Consider the following 19,965-nt stretch of genomic DNA (forward strand, 5'->3'; position numbering starts at 1 on the left):
AGGTCTTTTACTCCAACCCCACTGCACAAACAAGAAACCCAAAACCATTCTGGACATATGGTTGTGCAAACTCTTCATAAAAACCTCCAGTGATGGAGCACCCACAAATACCACTGGTTAATTGCTCTCACTGTCAGGAAATTTCTCCTTAGGTTGCTCCTCTCCTTGTTTAGTTTCCATCTACTGCTTCTTGTCCAGGCTTCTGGTGTTTTAGAAAATAGATTAACCTCTTCTTCTTTGCGGCAGCCCCTCAAATATCAAAACACTGCTATCGTGTTACCCTTACTTTTTCTTTCACTAGACTATACATACCCAATTCCTGCAATCGTTCTTTATATGTTTTAGCTTCCAGCCCCCTAATCATTTCTGTTGCTCTTCTTTGCATTTTTTCCAGAGTCTCAGCATCTTTTCTATGTTTTGGCAAGCAAAACTGGATGCAATACCCCAGGTTTTTCTCATCCAAATTTTTTTCATCTGGACACAAAAAATATATCATATACAGACTGGTAACCTTTCAAAAACATTTTTTCCAAAGAAATTCAGATGTGTGTATTTTGTAAATATGCAAATTGCAATATAAAGAAAAAAAGACAATTGTGAAAAAGGGATGTCTTACTTGATTATTGATTAATTCTGCAATTCTGCAATGAGAATCCTGTCATACTCTGAATTCATCCTTAAGAAAACAATCCTTGAAATGCATTGTTATTCCTGGGTAGATGGCCTGATTATAACTTCATTTCTGATTAGTTTTGTTTATATGTTGAGTTAAAGTTAAATGAAGAATTTGAGAATGGCAAATATAGAGCAAAGAGTTATTCAAAAAGCTGATTCAGAATGGCATGTTATTATTGTTAGAAACTGCAGTGTTCCTCAACCTTGGTTAGTGTAAGATATGTGGGCGTCAACTCCCAGAATTCCCCAGCCAGAATTGAGAATCACTGAGAACTGGATAGTTACCAAAATGGACAGATGTTTAAAGCTGAGAGAATGTTTTTTCATAATTTCCAAGGTTTTTAAAAGTTAAAATTACTATCATCTATGTTTTTGAGAAAAGATAAGCAGAAATAATCACATTGCAACTGCACGTTGAAGTATTTAAAGTATTCTAGAGAAATATGAGCCTGCTGCAAATCCATATAAATTTCCTTGTATCCATAGTTTGTATATGAAATCCTATGCCATAACTTGAAGATGTGTTGAATAGCTCTATTTCCATGGCTACATATCTGATGAGATCCAGATGAATAAATTATCTCAGCAAAGGTCAGTTGTGTAACAGCATAGATCCTTAATACTGCATCTGTGCTCAGTTAGAGAGAAAGAGGGAGCTATTTAGACTGTACCTCATGATAAACAACATTTTTTATTATTCAAGTCATCTTACCGTCTGCAGCCACTGTGGGAACAAAATATTGCCTACAAGTAACTTTTGTGTGTGTTTCAAATGCAGTAATCAGTCTACTTCCATTAGACACATGACACTAAAATAAAAAAATGAAACTACTAATAAGAAAGTTTTCCTTTCTTATTTCTTTGTTAAAAATCTTAGTTTGTTCTTCCTCTAATAATCTATAAGCAGCAGCATATTAACCCCCCCCCCGCCACCATCTGATCCTTACAAGAACCTTGTGAATGGTAGTCAGATAATTATCAGTTCAAGGTCGCTCGGCTGCTTCATGGCCGAGTGAGAATTTTACTCTGGGGATTGTCTAGTCAGAATCCAGTATGCTATGAGGAAATTATACCATGTATTACTATAATCCTTGAGAATGAACTGGGAAGCTAGATAGCCACAGGGTAATACTGAAAAGCATTCTATGTTTTTTTTCTAGCAGCTATTTTACAGGTTGTATTATTAGCTTTATATTTACTAAGTGCTAGACATAACACCAGCAAGATAACCGCCTACTTATAAATAGGCAAGAAGCAGCATCTGAAGGAAGTAAACACCAACATTATTCATTTCCTTACCAAATTTATAGCCTACGTTTCTTTTAAAGAAGTCACTCAAAATAGCTAATAAAAAAGTTCTTATGATTTTTTTATTTCAAAATCAATGCCCTCAGCTGTGTACAAAATATAAGAGGAAACAATGATTACATTTTGATTTACTTACTTAGAGACCTATGGGATGCTCCAATCAAAATTGTGTGACAATATCAGAGATAAAGTATCCAATGCCTTTCTAAGTAATAAACACATGATAATCCAAGTTGTTTCAAAGCCGTTGCATCTGGATAAGACAAACTTTAGTTCTTTTGTACACAGACTTTAGGCTTAGACATTTGATATGTGTGTGGGAAAGTGATGATTAAAATAATCCTCCTTTGATATCAATGCAGTTTTTATTGCCATGTCCCAAATTATTGTTCAACCCCTCCACCTCCTCATATTTTAAAGGTTTTATTTTTAAAAATGAACATTTCATAATGTTCTGTGCTGTTTTTCAAGTGACACACATACAATCAAGTTCTGATAATAAAATATTTATCCTTGTTTGAAAAAAAAGAAGCCAGAAGCACAAATGTAAAGATCAGGAGATCTAAGAATAATCCATTTCCATTTGAAGTTTCCTGATAACAACAACAGAATATATTAACAGAATCTTTCAAGTCTAAAAGTGCAATTTTTCTGCTGTTCCCTCTACAATCTAAGAAACTAGAGAATGTTTCTTCTGAATTGTTTGCTCTGCCTTCTATCCAGCTGCAGGATCTGTTCTCTCTTAGCTGATCAGATTTATGTGCCCCGTCTTTCCCACATATCATTACAATATTGTATTAAACAAAATCAAAGTGGGGTTATTTTCCCCCCCTCATTTTTCCTTTTATCTCTGACTCTGTCTTGCCCAGATATGACTAACTCATATCTTCCTCTATGCCAGCTCTAAATTCCTTTACAATTATGAACCAAAAATAATGAAAGATTGGTAGTATTTTCATTCTAAATACACAGCATTCATTTAGTCAACTTTAGAACTTAACTGATAAAGCTAAGTACTGTTAGGTGTAGAATGAACATAGAGATTTGTTTATTTGCAGAAGCTCCAAAGAAAGCCTTTTGTTCTACTGCCCTTCCTGATGATGCATTGTTACTCCTAGCCAGCAAAATATTCTGTTGTTTCCAGGTACTTTTCACCAGGCAAGACTGACATAGGTCAGATAACAAGTGATTACTCACAAAGCATAGTCTTTGTATTAGCCAATAAAGAAATTGAAGCCAATTATAAAAAGCTAAAAACACAATATCTTTACAGTAGCAGCTTTGATATATAAAGCTAAGTTTGTAAAAGTGAGTTGGATTCCCATCACAAGAGAAAATAAGCACCTCTATTGTAAAATGTATTACAATTAAAAATGTAGTTTCTTGTTTATTGTTACCACCTGTATATATAAAAATGCTAATTTATACCAAAAAAGTTCTACTCTATACCTGTCCCAATGAATAGAAAATAATCATATCAACAATCAATGAATCTTCACAATTAAAAACCAATAACTCCTCATCTTGTTATATACCCTTTTCTCAATCCCCATTTGTGGAAAATTGAATTAGGAATTGGAAGGCAAATTATTTTCCATGCTGTAAGAAGTATGCATTTATTTGAATTATATAGTTGCCTGTCTTATAGAACATAGCACTGGGTGGCTCACAAACAACAGTGAATGTAGTAAAAACAAATAAAACATTCATACACTTGCATCTGGAATTTAAGGTAAAAGCCTGTTTCCTCCAATATGAGTTTACTAAAGATGAGTAGCAGAATAGTTCAGCTGAGGCACTGAACAAAGATATATAGATAGCCCTTTTTTATATACCAGGGGTGTCAAACTGACAGCCCACGGGCCGGTTGCATCTTGCAGAGGCCGTACCCACCCCAGCTCCCACAATGCAAAAAAAGTCACGATATGTTGCGACACATCACATGACATGGTGAGTTTGACACCCGTGTTTTATATAAATACTTACCTACTACCCGGTAGGAAATCAGAATAAATGAAGAAAACATTCCCTCGTTTTAGAGTAAATGCTTTATACCCAAATGTCAGCAGCCATTTAAAATGTAATAAGACAATAAACCTTTCAGAAAATTTCTACTTAGCTGAGGTGGAACAAGAGGCATATGGTTTTCTCTACTTTTCCATTATTTTATGCCTTCTGATTAAAAACTATGAAATACAGTAATTGGTACGTGAATCTGCAAGAGTGTCTTTTGCCTTATTAAGTGGAAAAAGAGAACCTACTACAAACTCTTTCTTTTCTGCTCTTTCCTTAAAGGAGTTTGTCTATGTTATTCTACCAGGTTTTTAAAATATTATTTTTCCTTTTGCCTTTCTTTCATGTTCAAATTAATTCCTCTTTGAAAAAACAATTAATATGTTAAAAAGAGAAAGCACTCCCACACTCTAGTTGGCACTATGATGAGATTCTGTTTAGAAGGAAGACCAAGAATAAAACAGCAGGGGATATTGGCAGCCAGGAAATTAGCTAGATTAGAATTATTCAATGAATATGCCTGTGAACTGTCTGATCACACAGATTTCATGGATATCTGTGGAAGACAAATAATTCCCCAGTGAATGCAATGAATGGGAGACACAGAATAAAACAATTTGTATACTAGAACCTGCCGTGCAATGTCTACTCATGAAGCAGAAAAATAATTGACAATGAAGTAGCAAGTTAATCTTTTACAAGTAGTCCTTGACTAACAACCACAATTGAGACTAGAACTTCTGTCACTAAGTAATGCAGTTGTTAAGTGAGTCACACCCAATTTTATGACATGTTGTTGTTGAGATCATTAAGCAAATTTTGAGGTTGTTTGATTCAGAGGGGGAAGGCCTCTGAGAAGATTACCAATGGTAATCACATGACCCTGGGTCACTAAAATCATTAAAAATATCTGTCACTTGTCAGACGCCCAAATTTTGATCACATGACTATGAGGATGTTATGACAGTTGTGTAAGGACTGGTCGTAACTCACTTTCTTTAGCACTGTCATAACTTGAATGGTTGTTAAATGAATCATTATAAACTGAAGACTACCTATTTAGCATTTCCAAAGAGTTGATTGCACTATTGGATATTTCTTGACTGCTTGTAACTTTACTGTTGATAGTTGATCCAAAAGACAGTAGCTATCCAGTATTTCAATATTTTCATTATAAATTTCAGAATTGTTGCTATACTTAGTGTCATTAGTTTGGTAATTATATATAATCTTACTCCCATTTTTCACTATGCTCCTTGATTTTAATTTCAAGAGTTTGGATTTCAGCTGTCAAAGTAGTATTATCAGTGTGGCATGTTACTGATGTTTATTTTTTTCAGTTTTAGGATCATATTGATACTTTTCCAAACTAGACTTCCACAATATATATTCAGCACATAGAATAAATAAGATTATACAGCTTTGTCTGGTTCCATGGTTGATTTAATACCAGTTTATGTACCATGTTCTGTTTGCCCTGTGGTTTCCTATCCTTATATGCAGTAGGTGTTGCATGAATACAAGGATAGAGCATGGTTAACACAATTGCATGCCTTTCTGTAGTCAGTGGAACACACACTGACTCCACTGACTTTCTCAGTTTTCCAAAAAGCATCAGCAATAATGTTTATCATTCCTCAATCTGTTCCAAAATCAGCTTTAGCATCTGGTAATGTAGGGTTTTAATCTGTGTTAGATGTTCCTAAGCATTAAGAATGATAGTTTGCATACTCTGTTATGTCTGCTTTCTTTGTTGTTGGTATGTACATTGCCTTCTTCCAATCTGTGAGCTGGTATTTTTAACATGTTTTAACTATACATGCATATTTATTTATCTATTAAATTTATATGCTGCCCATCTTGCTGTTCAAGGCAACTCTGGCATTCATGTTAGAATGTTTTGATTTACCCTTCAATGAAGGTTTTTCTGCTTTGGCTCAGGACTTCAAAGATTTTTTATTTGCTGGACACATTACAAAATCTTATTTAGATCGACCTTTCAGGCTTTCATTTAATTATTTACTGAACCTATATAATTTTATCTTTAGCTTTTTAGTGGTATATATTTTAAAAATGTGTGTTAGCATTTGTAGGTTGATTTTACTTTAAAGGAGGAAAGCTATTGCAACTATGAAATACATCAAAAGTACGAGGTAGCTGGCCTTACATCAGATGCTGAAGGTTTGTATTTTAGCTTCTCTGACAAATAATTCTCTGTAATCTATTCCATTCTTGTTCCATTGCTGGGATGAGATAGGGGCATTAATAGAACACAAATATTCCATTGGGTAATAAGATTTCTGGGAAAGCTGAATAATAGTTATGGGAAATAGAAGAAATTCAATAGCAGTTCAAGCCTGTGAGTATATGTAATTTTATCTGTTTGTACAAATGAGTGTATGAAAAGTAATAAAGATTACATTCAATCATCTCTGACTTTTATTATTAATTTGGTGCCACGCTAACTCTTAATGCATCCAGACCCTGACTTTATGCTTTGTTTTGAGTGATGGGCAGTGTGCGGTTTTAGACTCTCAGCTCAAATCAGCATTTATTCAAGCATGTTAGTTTTTACCAAACTGAAAAGAAGACAATGTAGATTATATTTCAAAAAACAGACAAACAAGTAATACAGTGCATTGCAAAGACTAATGTTAGAAAGGGAATAATAAATCATTTCTTAAATAGGGTTTAAATACAGATTTGAATGCACAACAGGCCCATTCCAATACTTACCAGCTAAGAGATCTTGAGATCTTGGCCAGTGGAAAGACACTTCATTTGGAACCAAAAAAGCCTCTTTGCACAGCAGACATCTTGTGTGTCTGTGGCTCTTTCTTCTATGGAGCAAAGCTCCTTTCCTTCTGTGAAACTTTTTGCTAATCTCTGTATCATTCCAATTTTAGGGTGCTCCTGATGTGAGCACCCTGTGGAACTTTTTAATATGGTAGGGAGCTGCAGCTGACGGCAGAAGAGTGACAGATTTTGTTGAATCTCCCTAATAATTGCTATAACTGTGGATGTGAGACCCAAGTTAGGGAGTTTGAAGAATAAGCAAACATTATCTCTGATAATAATAAATATTTGATAGATGATCAATTTACATGTAATTATTTATTTGATTTCCACTTTGAACTAGCTCGTACAGCTTACCTTTCAAAGAGAAAGGATAAAGTAGTTTTATCGGATGATACAGAAATCTAACCAACGTTGTGACTGGTTACTGCATGGATGGAGAACCACTTAGGAAGATTGTAGGAAGAAAGAGAAGTAAAAAACAACAATGAAGACAATAGTAAAGGACTATAAATCAAGAAAGGAGCATAGATGATCCAGGCAAATCTGCAAAACTCAAGTATAACATGCAGGCAGTATCTCTTTTTATTACAAAATTAGTCAAGTCATAGATGGATATTTTCTATGCATGTATTCATGTCCATAGTTTTTCTCTTTTAAAATATTTCATTTTCTTATCTTTGTGTTTTAGTTTAGAATTAAATTCCTCCTTCTCAAATATTTATACTGTATATTAAAAAGCATCAGGTGGACTAAACTTTATGTATGTTATGCTCTCATTTTGGAAATAAATATTTTCAACTTTTTAAAATATTTATTGCAGTTGCTGTTATTAGCAAATCTGAAGCAATTTCTTCCTAAAACTATGCTATGATTTCATTCCTCAGTCTCCCAGAAGATCTTCTATATGTTTGTACCATCTACTCTATGTATTCCTGCATACAGTATATTTATGAGTTTCAGTATTCCTTATTTACTAGTTGAGAGCTGGATTTTAAAATACATTAACATTTGATTGAGCATTGGACGAGAGCCAAACAAATCCTGTTGCTGAAACATATGCTGTATCAGCTTCTTGGAAAGCAAACTGACAGACAACCCCTTCAGGAATTCATTAAAATAGGTTCTGTAGGTGATGTCTAGCAAAATTAGAAGAGAAATAAATTTATTTATTTATTTATTTAGTTACATTTATATACCGCCCTTTCCCTGAGGACTCAGGGCGGTTTACAGGGAATTAAAAAATCCACCATACAAAAGTTAAAAAACCAAATTAAAAATATTAAATTGACCCTGTACACTTAAAACCCCAGTTAAAAATTTCTCCTCAGCCTGGGCCCGAGAGCTCAAAGAGCCAGGTCTTCAGGCCCCGGCGGAATGATCGGAGGTCGGGGGCAGTCCTCAGCTCCACCGGCAGCTGGTTCCAGAGGGCAGGCGCTCCCACTGAGAAGGCCCTATCCCTGGGTGTCACCCGCCGGCAATCTCTTACCGGCGGAACCCTGAGCAGACCCTCCCTGTGGGAGCGCACTGGGCGAAGGGCGTTTGACTAAATCACTAAACTATCAGCATACACAGTAGTAGAAGATATTGAACATTTTGCACTAAAGAATCAAGAATGGAAAATGAATGTATCTCAAAGGCTGTAATTAATAATTACAATATCAACTGTAGATAGTGTATGTATATGTATATGTATATATGCAAAAGGCAGTTTTGCAATCAAAGGCAAAAATGTAGCTGCTATAAAGAATTGCAGATATTTAGACTGAATTTGGCATTTTTATCTACCAATCAAGTTCTTTGTAAGGATCTGGGATAGGCAAATGTTGCTGTTTGATGGTGTTAAAAGTATCATTGCAGAAGATAAGCTGTTTCAAGTAAAGCAGACTTTTGCAATTGACTGATGGTGATTTTTCCAATGTTGACTTGTTCAAGTAGTTTTCCAGATGTTCTGGAATTTCACCCATGGTGCCTATTACTATTGGTAATATCTTTGCTATTGTCTTTGCTCTCTTTTGCCACAATCGTTCTGTTTCTATTTGCAGGTCTTTGCATGTTATGATTTTCTCAAGTTCTTTCTTCTATTCTGCTGCCTTCCGGTGCTGTCACATCTACTATGCAGACTTTTTTGTCTTTCTTATTGACAATTGTTAAGTCTGGGATGTTGCATGGCAGATGCTTCCCTGTTCCAAAGGCTCCGAGCACTTTAGCTTCTTCATTTCCTATTATTTTCTCTGTTTTATGGTCCCATCAGTTGTTGTTGTTGTTGTTAAAATGTACATGCCAGCTGAAAACAAGATGTAAAAAAAAGACAAATAAAAAGAAGGGCAGAGATGGCAGGATAACAGTGTGGAAATAACCTAGATAAAAATGAGGCTTTAGTCATCCTTGGCAGAGGCGTTTTCAGAACACAGCAGGATAGGAGCTGTTCAGAAGTTGGGGCAACTTCATTCCAAAGGAGAGAAGGCACGCTTCTGGGCTTTTGGGGTCCGAATAGTTTTATCCAGGGGTCTCCAACCTTGGTAACTTTGAGACTTGTGAACTTCAACTCACAGAATTCTGAGGAGTTGAACTCCACAAGTCTTAAAGTTGCCAAGGTTGGGGACCTCTGGTTTAATAGATGGAACCTGAAGTGTACCAATTCTGCCAAATTGAATCAGCCAGGCAGATACTATGGGATACTGTACAGGATGTCCTTGGGTTATGATGTACTTGGGACTGAGATTGCCATTACCAATGTAATGGTGAAGTGCAATTTCATGTGACCATATCACACAGTGATAGTAATCCTGGTAGACCCAGGGACCATTGTTACCCCAAGACCATCTGGGTCATTAAGCAGGAAGAAGCAGAAATTACAGGAAAGGACTGTGGGGTATGTTTGAGTGCTGTGGAGTAGGCTACCAGCAGGTGCTAGGGGCTTGGGAGAGGTGGGAGGGGCTCAGATGGTCTGGTAGGGGCTGTAGATAGGCTGGCATGTGTTATGGGCAAGTACTACAAAATGGAGATTGGTTCAGCAGGGGTTGCAGTGTATTGCTGGGACAGTGGGAAGATATTATTGAATGCAGATAGGTAGATAGGAGTCATTGGAGGCAAGGGGTGCTGTGGGTAGGGGCAGGGTATAGATTGTGCAGGGGCAGGAGGTTACTATGGAGAACGAAATCCTTGGTATCTCATACTCTGTACTGAGATTTTTTGTGAGAAAAAGCAGTCATAGGACTCTGCAACCATCATTAAGTGCTAACCAGCTGCCAAGCTCCTGAATTGCAAAAATGTGACTGATGATGTTGCAATGGCCTAAGCTTTGAAGAGTGGTTATAAATACCATTCATTCAGTGTGGCCTTCACTTTGAACAGTTGCTTAATAAGTGGCTGTAACCCAAGGGATACGTGTATATATCTTGCAAAATATTCTTATTTTTCCATTTTTCAGATTTTCATTACAATTGTTAGAAAGTGATTTCCTCAATGCTAAAAACCTAACTACATGAAAGAAATTGACTTTTTAACTTAGTATGCAGTACAATTTCTTCAATTTCATAAATTAAATTTTAACTTCTTTAAAAAAACACAATTAGTTCTTAAATATTAGCTCTAGAATCTCATTGTTGAAGAACAAAATAGAAAGTAGAAAGTTTTACATAAAGATGTTTTATGAAATGTTGATTGTTGAAAATCCTTGTATTGAGAATATTCAAGATATCACAAAGTCATGAATTAAAATTATAATACTGACATTCAAATGAATAAGGATTTATTTATTTATTTCAGCTTAATCCCCTGATCCATCAGATTCTGGACTGGTCACAACATAATATTGTAAAAAAAATACTCATTATAAAAGGAACAAATTGGATCTATATAATCATAAACAAAAAAGACACATCCAAAAAAGAGACTCCATCCATTTTAACCCCAAGAATAACGAGAGCTTCAGGACTTTATGGAATGCCAAAAATATAGGGGCCACACAGATTTTGGGAGGGCATCTCATTTTAGAGGGCAGGCACCACAATGGAGAAAGCCTGCCTCCAGGGTCACACTAGATGGCACCGTTTATATCTTTATTATATATAAATATTTATATTTATATTATAAAATGATTACTGTAGCTACTGCTTAGATTTAAAATAAAATTTGACTGATTCACATAAAAGAATGAGAAAGGCTCACAAAGCAAAGAAAATAGCAAGATATTGCTTAAAGTATTTTCTCATAGATTTATGTATAACTTTGCCTTATTTATTTATTAAGTCAAGAGGTCTGGCTTGGTTACGGGTGAATGTTTCTATTGTAACAGTATATGGACCAAAAAGAACACCAAATCAACTCTCTCAGGTAAACCAGATGGGAAACATGGCTAGATAAACCAATTCTATTTTATTGTAATATTATATTAACAGAATCTGGCAAGTCTGAATGGATTAACTGCTTAATCCATTATGGCGGATCCTTCCTAAGTTTCTTTCTCTGACTTTAAAACTTCTATGGTTTCCTGCCTCTCTTGTCTGATGGTTTCCTAACAGCACCACTTCCCTCATTCCCCAAGGTCATCCATATATTTCATTACACATTTGAGCTAATATGGTACCAAGTTAATGAATTCAATGTCATTCCTTAGCTTAGACTTATTGCATTTTCTGTTTAGTGACTCTCTTTTTTCCTAGTTGATCCAATTTATAACATTTTATTAGATTATAGAATAAAATGCAAAAATACAAAAGCAAATAACAGGGAAAGGGGAAAGAAAAGTGAGGAGAGGGGAAAAAGAAAAGGCATTGACTCCCTCTGTTGCAGTAGAATAGACTGCATTGATTGAACCAACGTTCAATAACATTGATCCTCAACTTTTATTTTTCCATAATAATAGTATAAACTAGCCGTTTCTATAACAACAAATCAAACTAATCAGTAAAACCCAAAATCAAAGTTTCATTTTTTTCCACCCCAAGCACAAAGTCCAGAAGCGGTCCCCAAGCAGAAGCAAAATTACTGATATTCTTTAATCAAAACAGTCAGTGTAGCCATCTCTGCCAACTCCAACAGCTTCTGCAGCCATTCGTCCATAGTGGGAATCGACATATCCTTCCATTTTTGTGCAGACATTTTGTGTCTTGCTGCCGTCAACATATATAAAATCAAAGTTCCAATTTTTTCCACAAGTCTTTTTCCATTAAGCCCAAAAGAAAAGTTTTTGGTTTCATCTTTATCTTTAAGAATTTTCAGTATTAAAATATGAATCCTACTCCAATATTTCTTTGCTTTATCACATGTCCACCATAAATGATAAAAGGTCCCATATTTAGATTTACGCTTCCAGCATTCATCTGAAATACTTTTATACATTCTAGAATCTAGGTAATTTATCTGGTGTTAAATACCAGCGATACATCATCTTATAGACATTTTGTTTTAAATTATAGTTTAGTGTGAATTGTTCAAACATCACATTATATCCAAAGTTCCTTGTCCACTAAATCATACAATGTTTTTACATATTCACTTTCCAAATTTAGTTTCAGTAACATCTTGTAAATCTTAGCAATAATACGTTAATCACCACCCATACTAAATTTTCCAATTCATTTTTAACAAAATCAAACCCATACCTCTTTTTATCTAGTTTAAATCTTTCTTTCATTTGTAAGTATGTAAACCAATGGCAGACATGACCTGACTCTAACTCTTTCGTAGACTCAGGGTCACCAAAACTAAAAGATATTATTTTACTGTAAGTCCACTAGTCCAGCTTCACCACCATTTCTTTTCTGGAAAAAAAAAGCTTCTTGGGAAGACACCCATGCAGGCAACTGTAAAAAACTTTGTTTTGTATTTATTCCAAACTCTTAGTATGGCACATCTAATAAAATGATTGTTGAAATCAACATTTACTTTAACTTTATCATACCATAAATAGCTGTGCAATCCAAATTTTAATTCATGACCTTCTAAATCAAGTAGCCTCTTATTCTAGAGGTTCACCCATTCTTTTAGTCAGATCAACCAACATGCATCAAAACAGAATTTCAAATCTGGTAAACCCAAGCTCCCTCTTTCCTTTTAGCATCTTGTAGTAACTTTTATCTAATTCTTGGTTTCTTCCCTTGCTGTATAAAGTTGGAAATATCCCTCTCCCATTGTTTAAATAGAATATCAGTTGCAAATATTGGTAATGTCTGAAACAAATTACCAAAATTCTACACAGTAGTTATAAACTAAATTTATCCCATCTTTCTAAATCCTTTTTAATATCATTCCAGAGAGGCACATAATTAGTGCGAAACAGTTTTCTATTTGCATTTGTCAACATAACCTCCAAATATTTCACCTTTTTCTCAACCTTAAAACAAGATTTTTTGAGCAATATTTCAATATATCACAATCCTGTATCACAAATCTTTCTGGAGATAACATTTTATTCTTTTATGCTTCTGCAAACTGATCTGTAAACATAGCACTCTGTAGGTTTGATTTTTTTTCTTTATGTATAACACATTTTCAAATCCTACATAAATCTCTCACTGTGAACTTTTATTATGAAGAAAAGCTATTTTGGCTTCTATATGAAATCTGTTAATCACAAGTAATTGTCATATTTAATAATGTATATTGGAATAAAAATATTCAGAATACGAAATACTATATTGTGTTGCTTTCACTCAGATTCTTCCTTAGATTTCTAACTAAGGAAGTTCATCATTTAATTAGCATAACTACCAAAGGCATTTACAAATCCCACACTATCTAGAATTTTAACATATCTAAATGATGCTATGTGACATTCAGTAGTAAAAGAAGCATAATCCTTCTTTGTTTGCCTAATTTATGTGCATATATTTCAGTCTCACAGTGTATATAAATATACATACCAAGGCAAATACAATGAGAAAGGAAGTACAATAATAAAAAGAAAATAGAAATACTATTACTGTTTAAGCTTAATTACAACTACAACTCTGTTCACTTATTGTATGGGTGTAACCTAGTACAAGCAATAATTTAGAATGAATAAATAACAGAAGCTCCTTTATGGGCAATGATATAACACTTTGCATAGCAAAATAAATAAAACAAATCTCTGTTTATATCCAATGTTTTTTATTTTTTTATTTTTTGGGCTTTCACAGAATATCAAGTGATGCTTAAGTATAAGGAAACACTTAATTGATCTTACGTTGCTAGAAATCATGCAAAAAAATAAATAAATCTCAGATGCTCTTTTTGAACTACAACTTTGGTTGTAGTTTGGTTTTCTTAAAACAGACATATCTAATCCGAGGTACTGTAGCAATGCACCCCTAACATTTTCAGCCAGGGTGGTCATAGTCTACACTAGCTAGCAATTTTGAGTAGACTAAATGCAGATGATGGACATGAGCTTGGTCAAAATGCTTTACTGTTTATATTTCTCATATAACTTTTTATCTCTGATATTATTATTGAAAGAAAAACATAATTTCCTAACATTTCTAATTGCTGAGAACTGAACAATACATGTATCATTGAATATGGATTTTGTTCAGCTAGTTGCCTAAATTTGTAAGCGCTTATATTGTGGTTTGAAACCTTTCATTCTACTCTGATATCATTTATTTACATGATCTTTTGGGCTATTCTTCCAGACTGTGGCTTTGCCACGCTGAACAGAAAGGTCAATTTACCAAAGAAATATAAATTCCCCTCATTCAAATATGAATGAGGAATTGATATGTGACTGGGAATATTTCCCATTATTTTGTACGTTATAATGGAAGATTTGTCATCAAAAGATAAAATTTAAGCTTTGACCTTTGATGCCTACTTCAGTAAGACACTGAAGATTATAAAACCTAAAACAAGGAGAACTTCTGTTCAGAAACTGTATTCTAATATGCCAAAAAGGAGAAAGTTATCTACTCAATTTCAGCAGCTGTTTAATTTCGGTTTTAAGCAACTAACTAGCTGAATGATAACGACATGGTTGCTTTTACTCTTCTGTGCTTTTTCCCTCTGCTGCAATCAAATTAGAATCTGTTTGGTGCCTCTCATTTAAGATTTTTGGAGACAAGTAGTTTTGACTAAACTATCTTCCAATGTGTTTCTTCACTGAACATTATTTTTAACTTACAAGATGTTCCAGATGGATTCTAAGAAGATGATAGAGAAAGCAGTTCAGGGAAGCCAAGAGGAACTTGCAGAATTGCTTAATAATGTCAGATTCTCTTCCATTTATGCATTACTGCCCCAAGTGTTGGATGGTTTGTTTCAAAATGCTGTTGTGTTGTGTTGAAGGGGATTCTGCAGCAAAGCTGAAAGAAAATATAGTTGGAATGCTTATGAGACATGAAAACCTGAACAACTATTTGGCAGATAGCTGCAACAGAAACATGAAAGGAATTTGTAATGTGGATATCCAATTTTATGATACCATTGTTATATGATGACATAAAGAGGGCTTCATATACAGTTGCAAGAAAAGTATGTGAACCCTTTGGGATTACGTGGAGTTTTGCATAAAATCCATCTCTACATTATATGGCCATACTTGTAAAAAAACACACAACTCAATGTGAGATGGCCACTGCAGCATAACATTAACAGGACAAAAAAACCTATGGAAGGCCATCAGTTGTTTCATTAGAAAGGAAATGCTGCCATTAGGGGTTCAGCATAACTTTTTTCCCTAGTATTCAGCAATTTCTGCATCTTATTTTATGCTCTGACCAGTATAAGAAAATGAAATGAAATGAAATAAAAATCTTGAAAGAGATGGAAAGCTGATTTTAAGAAGCAAATTCTGAATACACTTACGCTCATGGAGCCAACCTTAACATGTTTCAAATCGCTGTCAAAAAAGTTCTATATACACTATCTACTACTACCATTGGCACTAACAAACAGAATGCTTAGCTCAGAAAGCTTTGCAGAAAAATTATGTTTCTAGCATAATGGAGTAGAAGCAGAATTAAGGTGGATCATTTTTTGTTCAGCATCTTCATTACAAATATTACAAAACTGAACCCTACTGAAACATAAAAAGCAAAAAAAAAAAAATGAAGGTGGCATAATGGCCACAGTAAGCTCCACTAGTTGTAAATACTTATACAGGTAGCTCTTGGCTTATGAAGACAAATGAGCCCCAAATTTATATTGCAGTTATTAAGTGAGTTTTGCCCTACTTTACAACCTGTCTTGCCAGTTAAGTGAATCACTGCAGTTGTGAAGTTAGTTACGGTTACATGGTTGCAAAGGTAATCTGGCTTTTCCAGTGACCTTGCTCGTCAGGTTGTAAAAGGTGATCACATGACCTCAGGACCCTCATAAATACATGCCAGTTGCCCAACAGCAGAATTTTCGTCACATGACCACGGGGATGTCACAATAGTAGTGAAGCGTGAAAAGACCGGTTTGAAGTCACTCTTCTCGGTACTGTTGTAACTTTGAGCAGTTACTAAAGAAACGGTTGTAAGTCGAGGACCACCTGTACTATAAAGTTCCATGACTAGAGGAAAAAAGTGGTAGCCATAGGAAAAAAACACAAGCCTTCGGAACAATGTTGATTGCTGACAGCTGTGTCCCTTCTGTTGGAAATTTTGCCGCAACGAGCCACGGCGTTTCCCAAAGCAACGTCTGGAAATGGCTTCCGGTCTCGGGCTTTGGTTTTGCCCATAAAGTTCGGGAACTCGCCTCGTCTCCTGCGGAAAAGAGAACGAACCTCGGCCCCCGCTGCGCGTGCTCGCTCGCCTCCTTCCCCCGGCAGATCCAGCGCTTCTCCTCCGCGCGGGTCACGCTCCAAGTCAGGGGTCTTCAAACTTGGCCCTTTTATGACTTGTGGACTTCAACTCCCAGAATTCCTCAGCCAGCTTTGCTGGCTGAGGAATTCTGGGAGTTGAAGTCCACAAGTCATAAAAGGGCCAAGTTTGAAGACCCCTGCTCCAAGTGATGCAATGGAGACAGGCGCTGCGCCGCGCCGCGCTGCGCCTTTAAGGGGGGGCTCCTCGGCTGCCGCACATGCTCAGCTCTTCTTTGTGTAGTAGTTTCTTGCTAGAGCTGCCCTGCAAAGCTGGCGGAGTGGCTGAAGCGAGCAGCCGGCGGCGGCGTTGCCATTCCAAAGACGGAGGGGAGACTTTCCTTTCGATTTTGAGGCGGCCAGAGAGCCGGGCGGGAACTTTTGCGGGGCGGGAAGGAAACGCGGCTCCCTTCGCTTTCGACAGGGCTCAGAAATGGAAGGGAGCCTCGGTGCCTCCCCATCCTTTGCAGGGCAGTTGCTCCAGCAACCAGGCTCCTGAAGCCGCCGAGTGTCTTTTTCCTGGCTGCGGGGCTTCCTCCAGAGGAGGGGAGCCGCCGCCGCCGCCGCCGCCGTTCTTCTCTCCGGCCGAGGCGGGGCCTGCCTGGTAGTCCAAAAGAAAGGGACGGCTCTAATCAGCCCGGCGGAGCGGGAGAAGGAGGAAGAGGAGGGATTCGGGCCCCAGCCAGCCTGAGAAAGCAGCTTACAAATTAGCCTTTTAAAAATGGCTGCTTTCAAAGTGTCAGCTGGGACAGACGGAGGCTTTTAACTCTCGCCCGCCCTTCCCACCCTCGCTTGCACGGCGGGAGAAAAACCCGAAGCCGCCGCCGCCGCCGCTTCCCTCCCCTCCCGCCTCCGGCCCGCTGCTCTGGGATGCTGGGAGAGGAGGAAATTTTCACGCTGGTCTCGCCCGGCGCCCTCCTGCCTTGAAAGCCAGCATCCCCTCCCGCTGCCCTCCTTGCCTCTCCCGTTGCTGCTTGCTGCTTTGCTCCTGCTGCCGCTGCCAGAGTCGGACTCCAGCAGGCGGAGGAGGGGGTTTTTTGCGGGCGCGGGGAGAACCGGGGGACGGGAAAAGGGGGCATGAGAAGAAAAGCGGCGAGGGCAGGAGAGAAGCCTCTGCTCATGGAAAGTCAGGGCAATGAGCCCTAAGGACGACGAGGAAGAGGAGGCGGGAAGCTTGGTCGCCGCCGTTGAACCCGAAGAAGCCGGCAGAGGTGGTGTGAGAAGCGTGGGGAAGGAAGCTTCTCGCTTTCCTATTTAACTATCTTCAGGAGTCTTCCAGCCCCTTCCCGGCATCCCGTTTCTTCAGCCTATTTAAAAAGCGCCTCTTTTCTGATTTGAGTGATGTGCGTGGGGCGGCTTTCCTCCTACTTCAACCTGCCCGAGCGACTGGATTAATCAGCCTTCCTGCTCCCGTCGCGGTTCAAATCAGGCAGGCCGGTTGCGGATGTGCTTTGTGGGCAAAGATGCTGGATCTGTTGGGAAAAGTCCTGCGCAGAATAGAAGGCCCTCCTGTAATCTTGGGAGCCTGGAGACCTTTTTCTTGTTCCTCCTGCTGCTTTGCTACCTTCATGGATATAAACAACTGGCTGCTTTTTTATGGAATTCTCTACCTGGTGTTGTACGCCCAAGTTTCCCAGTCCAAGACTTGTGAAAGAACCTCCTGCTTTTCTGGCCGATGTGTCAATTCCAGCTGCCTCTGTGATCAGGGCTGGGTGGGAGATCAGTGCCAGCATTGCCAAGGCAGGTTCAAGTAAGTGTTTCTATGCTATCCTTTTTTTTATGGCATTCCTTTCTAGAGCTAGTTGACAACAAAACAGAAAATATGAGCCAGGACTGCCCAGATCACATTGCAGATTTTAAGAATATAATATAATATTGGTGGTTGTTCCTATAATCCTGCGAGGTCATCTTCTGTTCTAAGTTAACAAAAGAAGTTAGTGTATTATTATTTTTTTAGAACAGTGCTTTTTAAATATTAAATAACATTTTAGACAATTTATGCTTTTTGCTGACTGGAAACCCTTCATGAACTTTTTGCGTAGGATGGGGAAAAAATCAACCTGTGATATATTGGTTTGATGAAGTACCTAGGGTAGATTATAGAAACGGTCATGATGTAACTTTAGGGAAAGAGATAAATCTAGTATTTTTCTAATTGCTGAAAAGATTGGAAGCCACTTCATATCTTTCTTCTGTTTTTCTACTTTTCTTTTTGCACTTTAACTTTCTCTTTTATTTTTCTTTTTTCCTTCTTACTGTTTATTATGATCAATTAACCTTTCTTGTTTTAAAAACTTGCAGTAAAATTTAAAAATTGTATTTAAAAATTAAATAACTCTCAGACAAAGGTGCAGACTATTAAATCAGAAATGTCCCATAAAATCAATGGTTTTGTTTATTATGTAATGGATTTTCTAAATAGTGATTGGTGTAATCAGCAATCTGAGAAATTTGTCTCTTAAAACTGAATGTGATCCAAAGGTTTAGCGAAGGAGGATTGACATCAAATATTGAAATCCTGTGACTGTCTTCTGCATTTGTAGTAAATGATTTCTCCTTGACATACTGGTTAGCACTGATAGCCAGTTCAAAATATTTAGAGACATCAAGTTGGAGATTAGTTTACAAATAAAGTTACCAAATAAAGTTTGAGAATGTAAATTGTCCCCAGTCCTTATGGCCTGAGGTGTAACATTATGCAAATTAGTTTGTTACTCCATGCTTTTTTGTTTAGTGATTTGTAAAAGGAAGTATACTTATTGTTGGACACCTAACAGAGGCCTAAACCTTAATAGAATGTGACACCAATGTGATAAATAGAAGCCACATCTAACAAACAGTGAAAATCTGCTTTCCTAATTTTTTTCCCTGAGGAAAACCAAAATTTTAGCTATATGAGAATTAAAACAAATGTATGTTTTTAACTTTTTAAGATAAATCTTCAGTAGCACTCAGAACATCCAACTGCTGATTCTAATATGATTCCTGAAAAAGATTATCTTATATATGAATGTTAGATGTATATTTTTTATTTCTGGTACTAATTACAGAAATTCCTGCCATAATATGTGTACAACTTAGAAGATAATGAAAATGTCCTTAAACATATTTAATGCCGTTATCTACACCTCTTGATGGTATTTTCTTCTTTCCTATATTTGCCACATACAATATTGAAACTGTCAGTGTGAATATTAGATCAAGTTTACTTGTAGATAACAATGAAGATTTCCTCCTATCAAAGCCTTAGGATAATCTGACCATGTTCAGTGTTTTTTGCGAAATAGCAAAAGTCTTTGAAATAAGAAATTTAGGGCATTGGCAAAAGAAGAAAATAATTGATCCTTACACGTATGTATTTAAAAGGAGAGCATGTGAACCAATTGAACAATAGATTTGGAAAC

At 36.8% G+C, this 19,965-nt stretch overlaps 1 protein-coding gene across 1 annotated transcript in view; it reads left to right on the top strand.

The window, feature by feature from the left end:
- Positions 1-16,898: 16,898 nt before the first annotated feature.
- Positions 16,899-19,965, top strand: part of ATRNL1 (attractin like 1) — a 527,700-nt gene continuing 524,633 nt past the window's right edge. Inside the window, exon 1 of the mRNA XM_083363299.1 lies at positions 16,899-18,311. Within this exon, the coding sequence (XP_083219425.1) occupies positions 18,025-18,311 (287 nt within the window). The 5' untranslated portion in view covers positions 16,899-18,024. The remainder of the gene's footprint in view (positions 18,312-19,965) is intronic.

This window comes from Vipera ursinii, assembly GCF_947247035.1.
Source record: "Vipera ursinii genome assembly, chromosome: 5".
Classification (NCBI taxonomy): Eukaryota; Metazoa; Chordata; class Lepidosauria; order Squamata; family Viperidae; genus Vipera; species Vipera ursinii.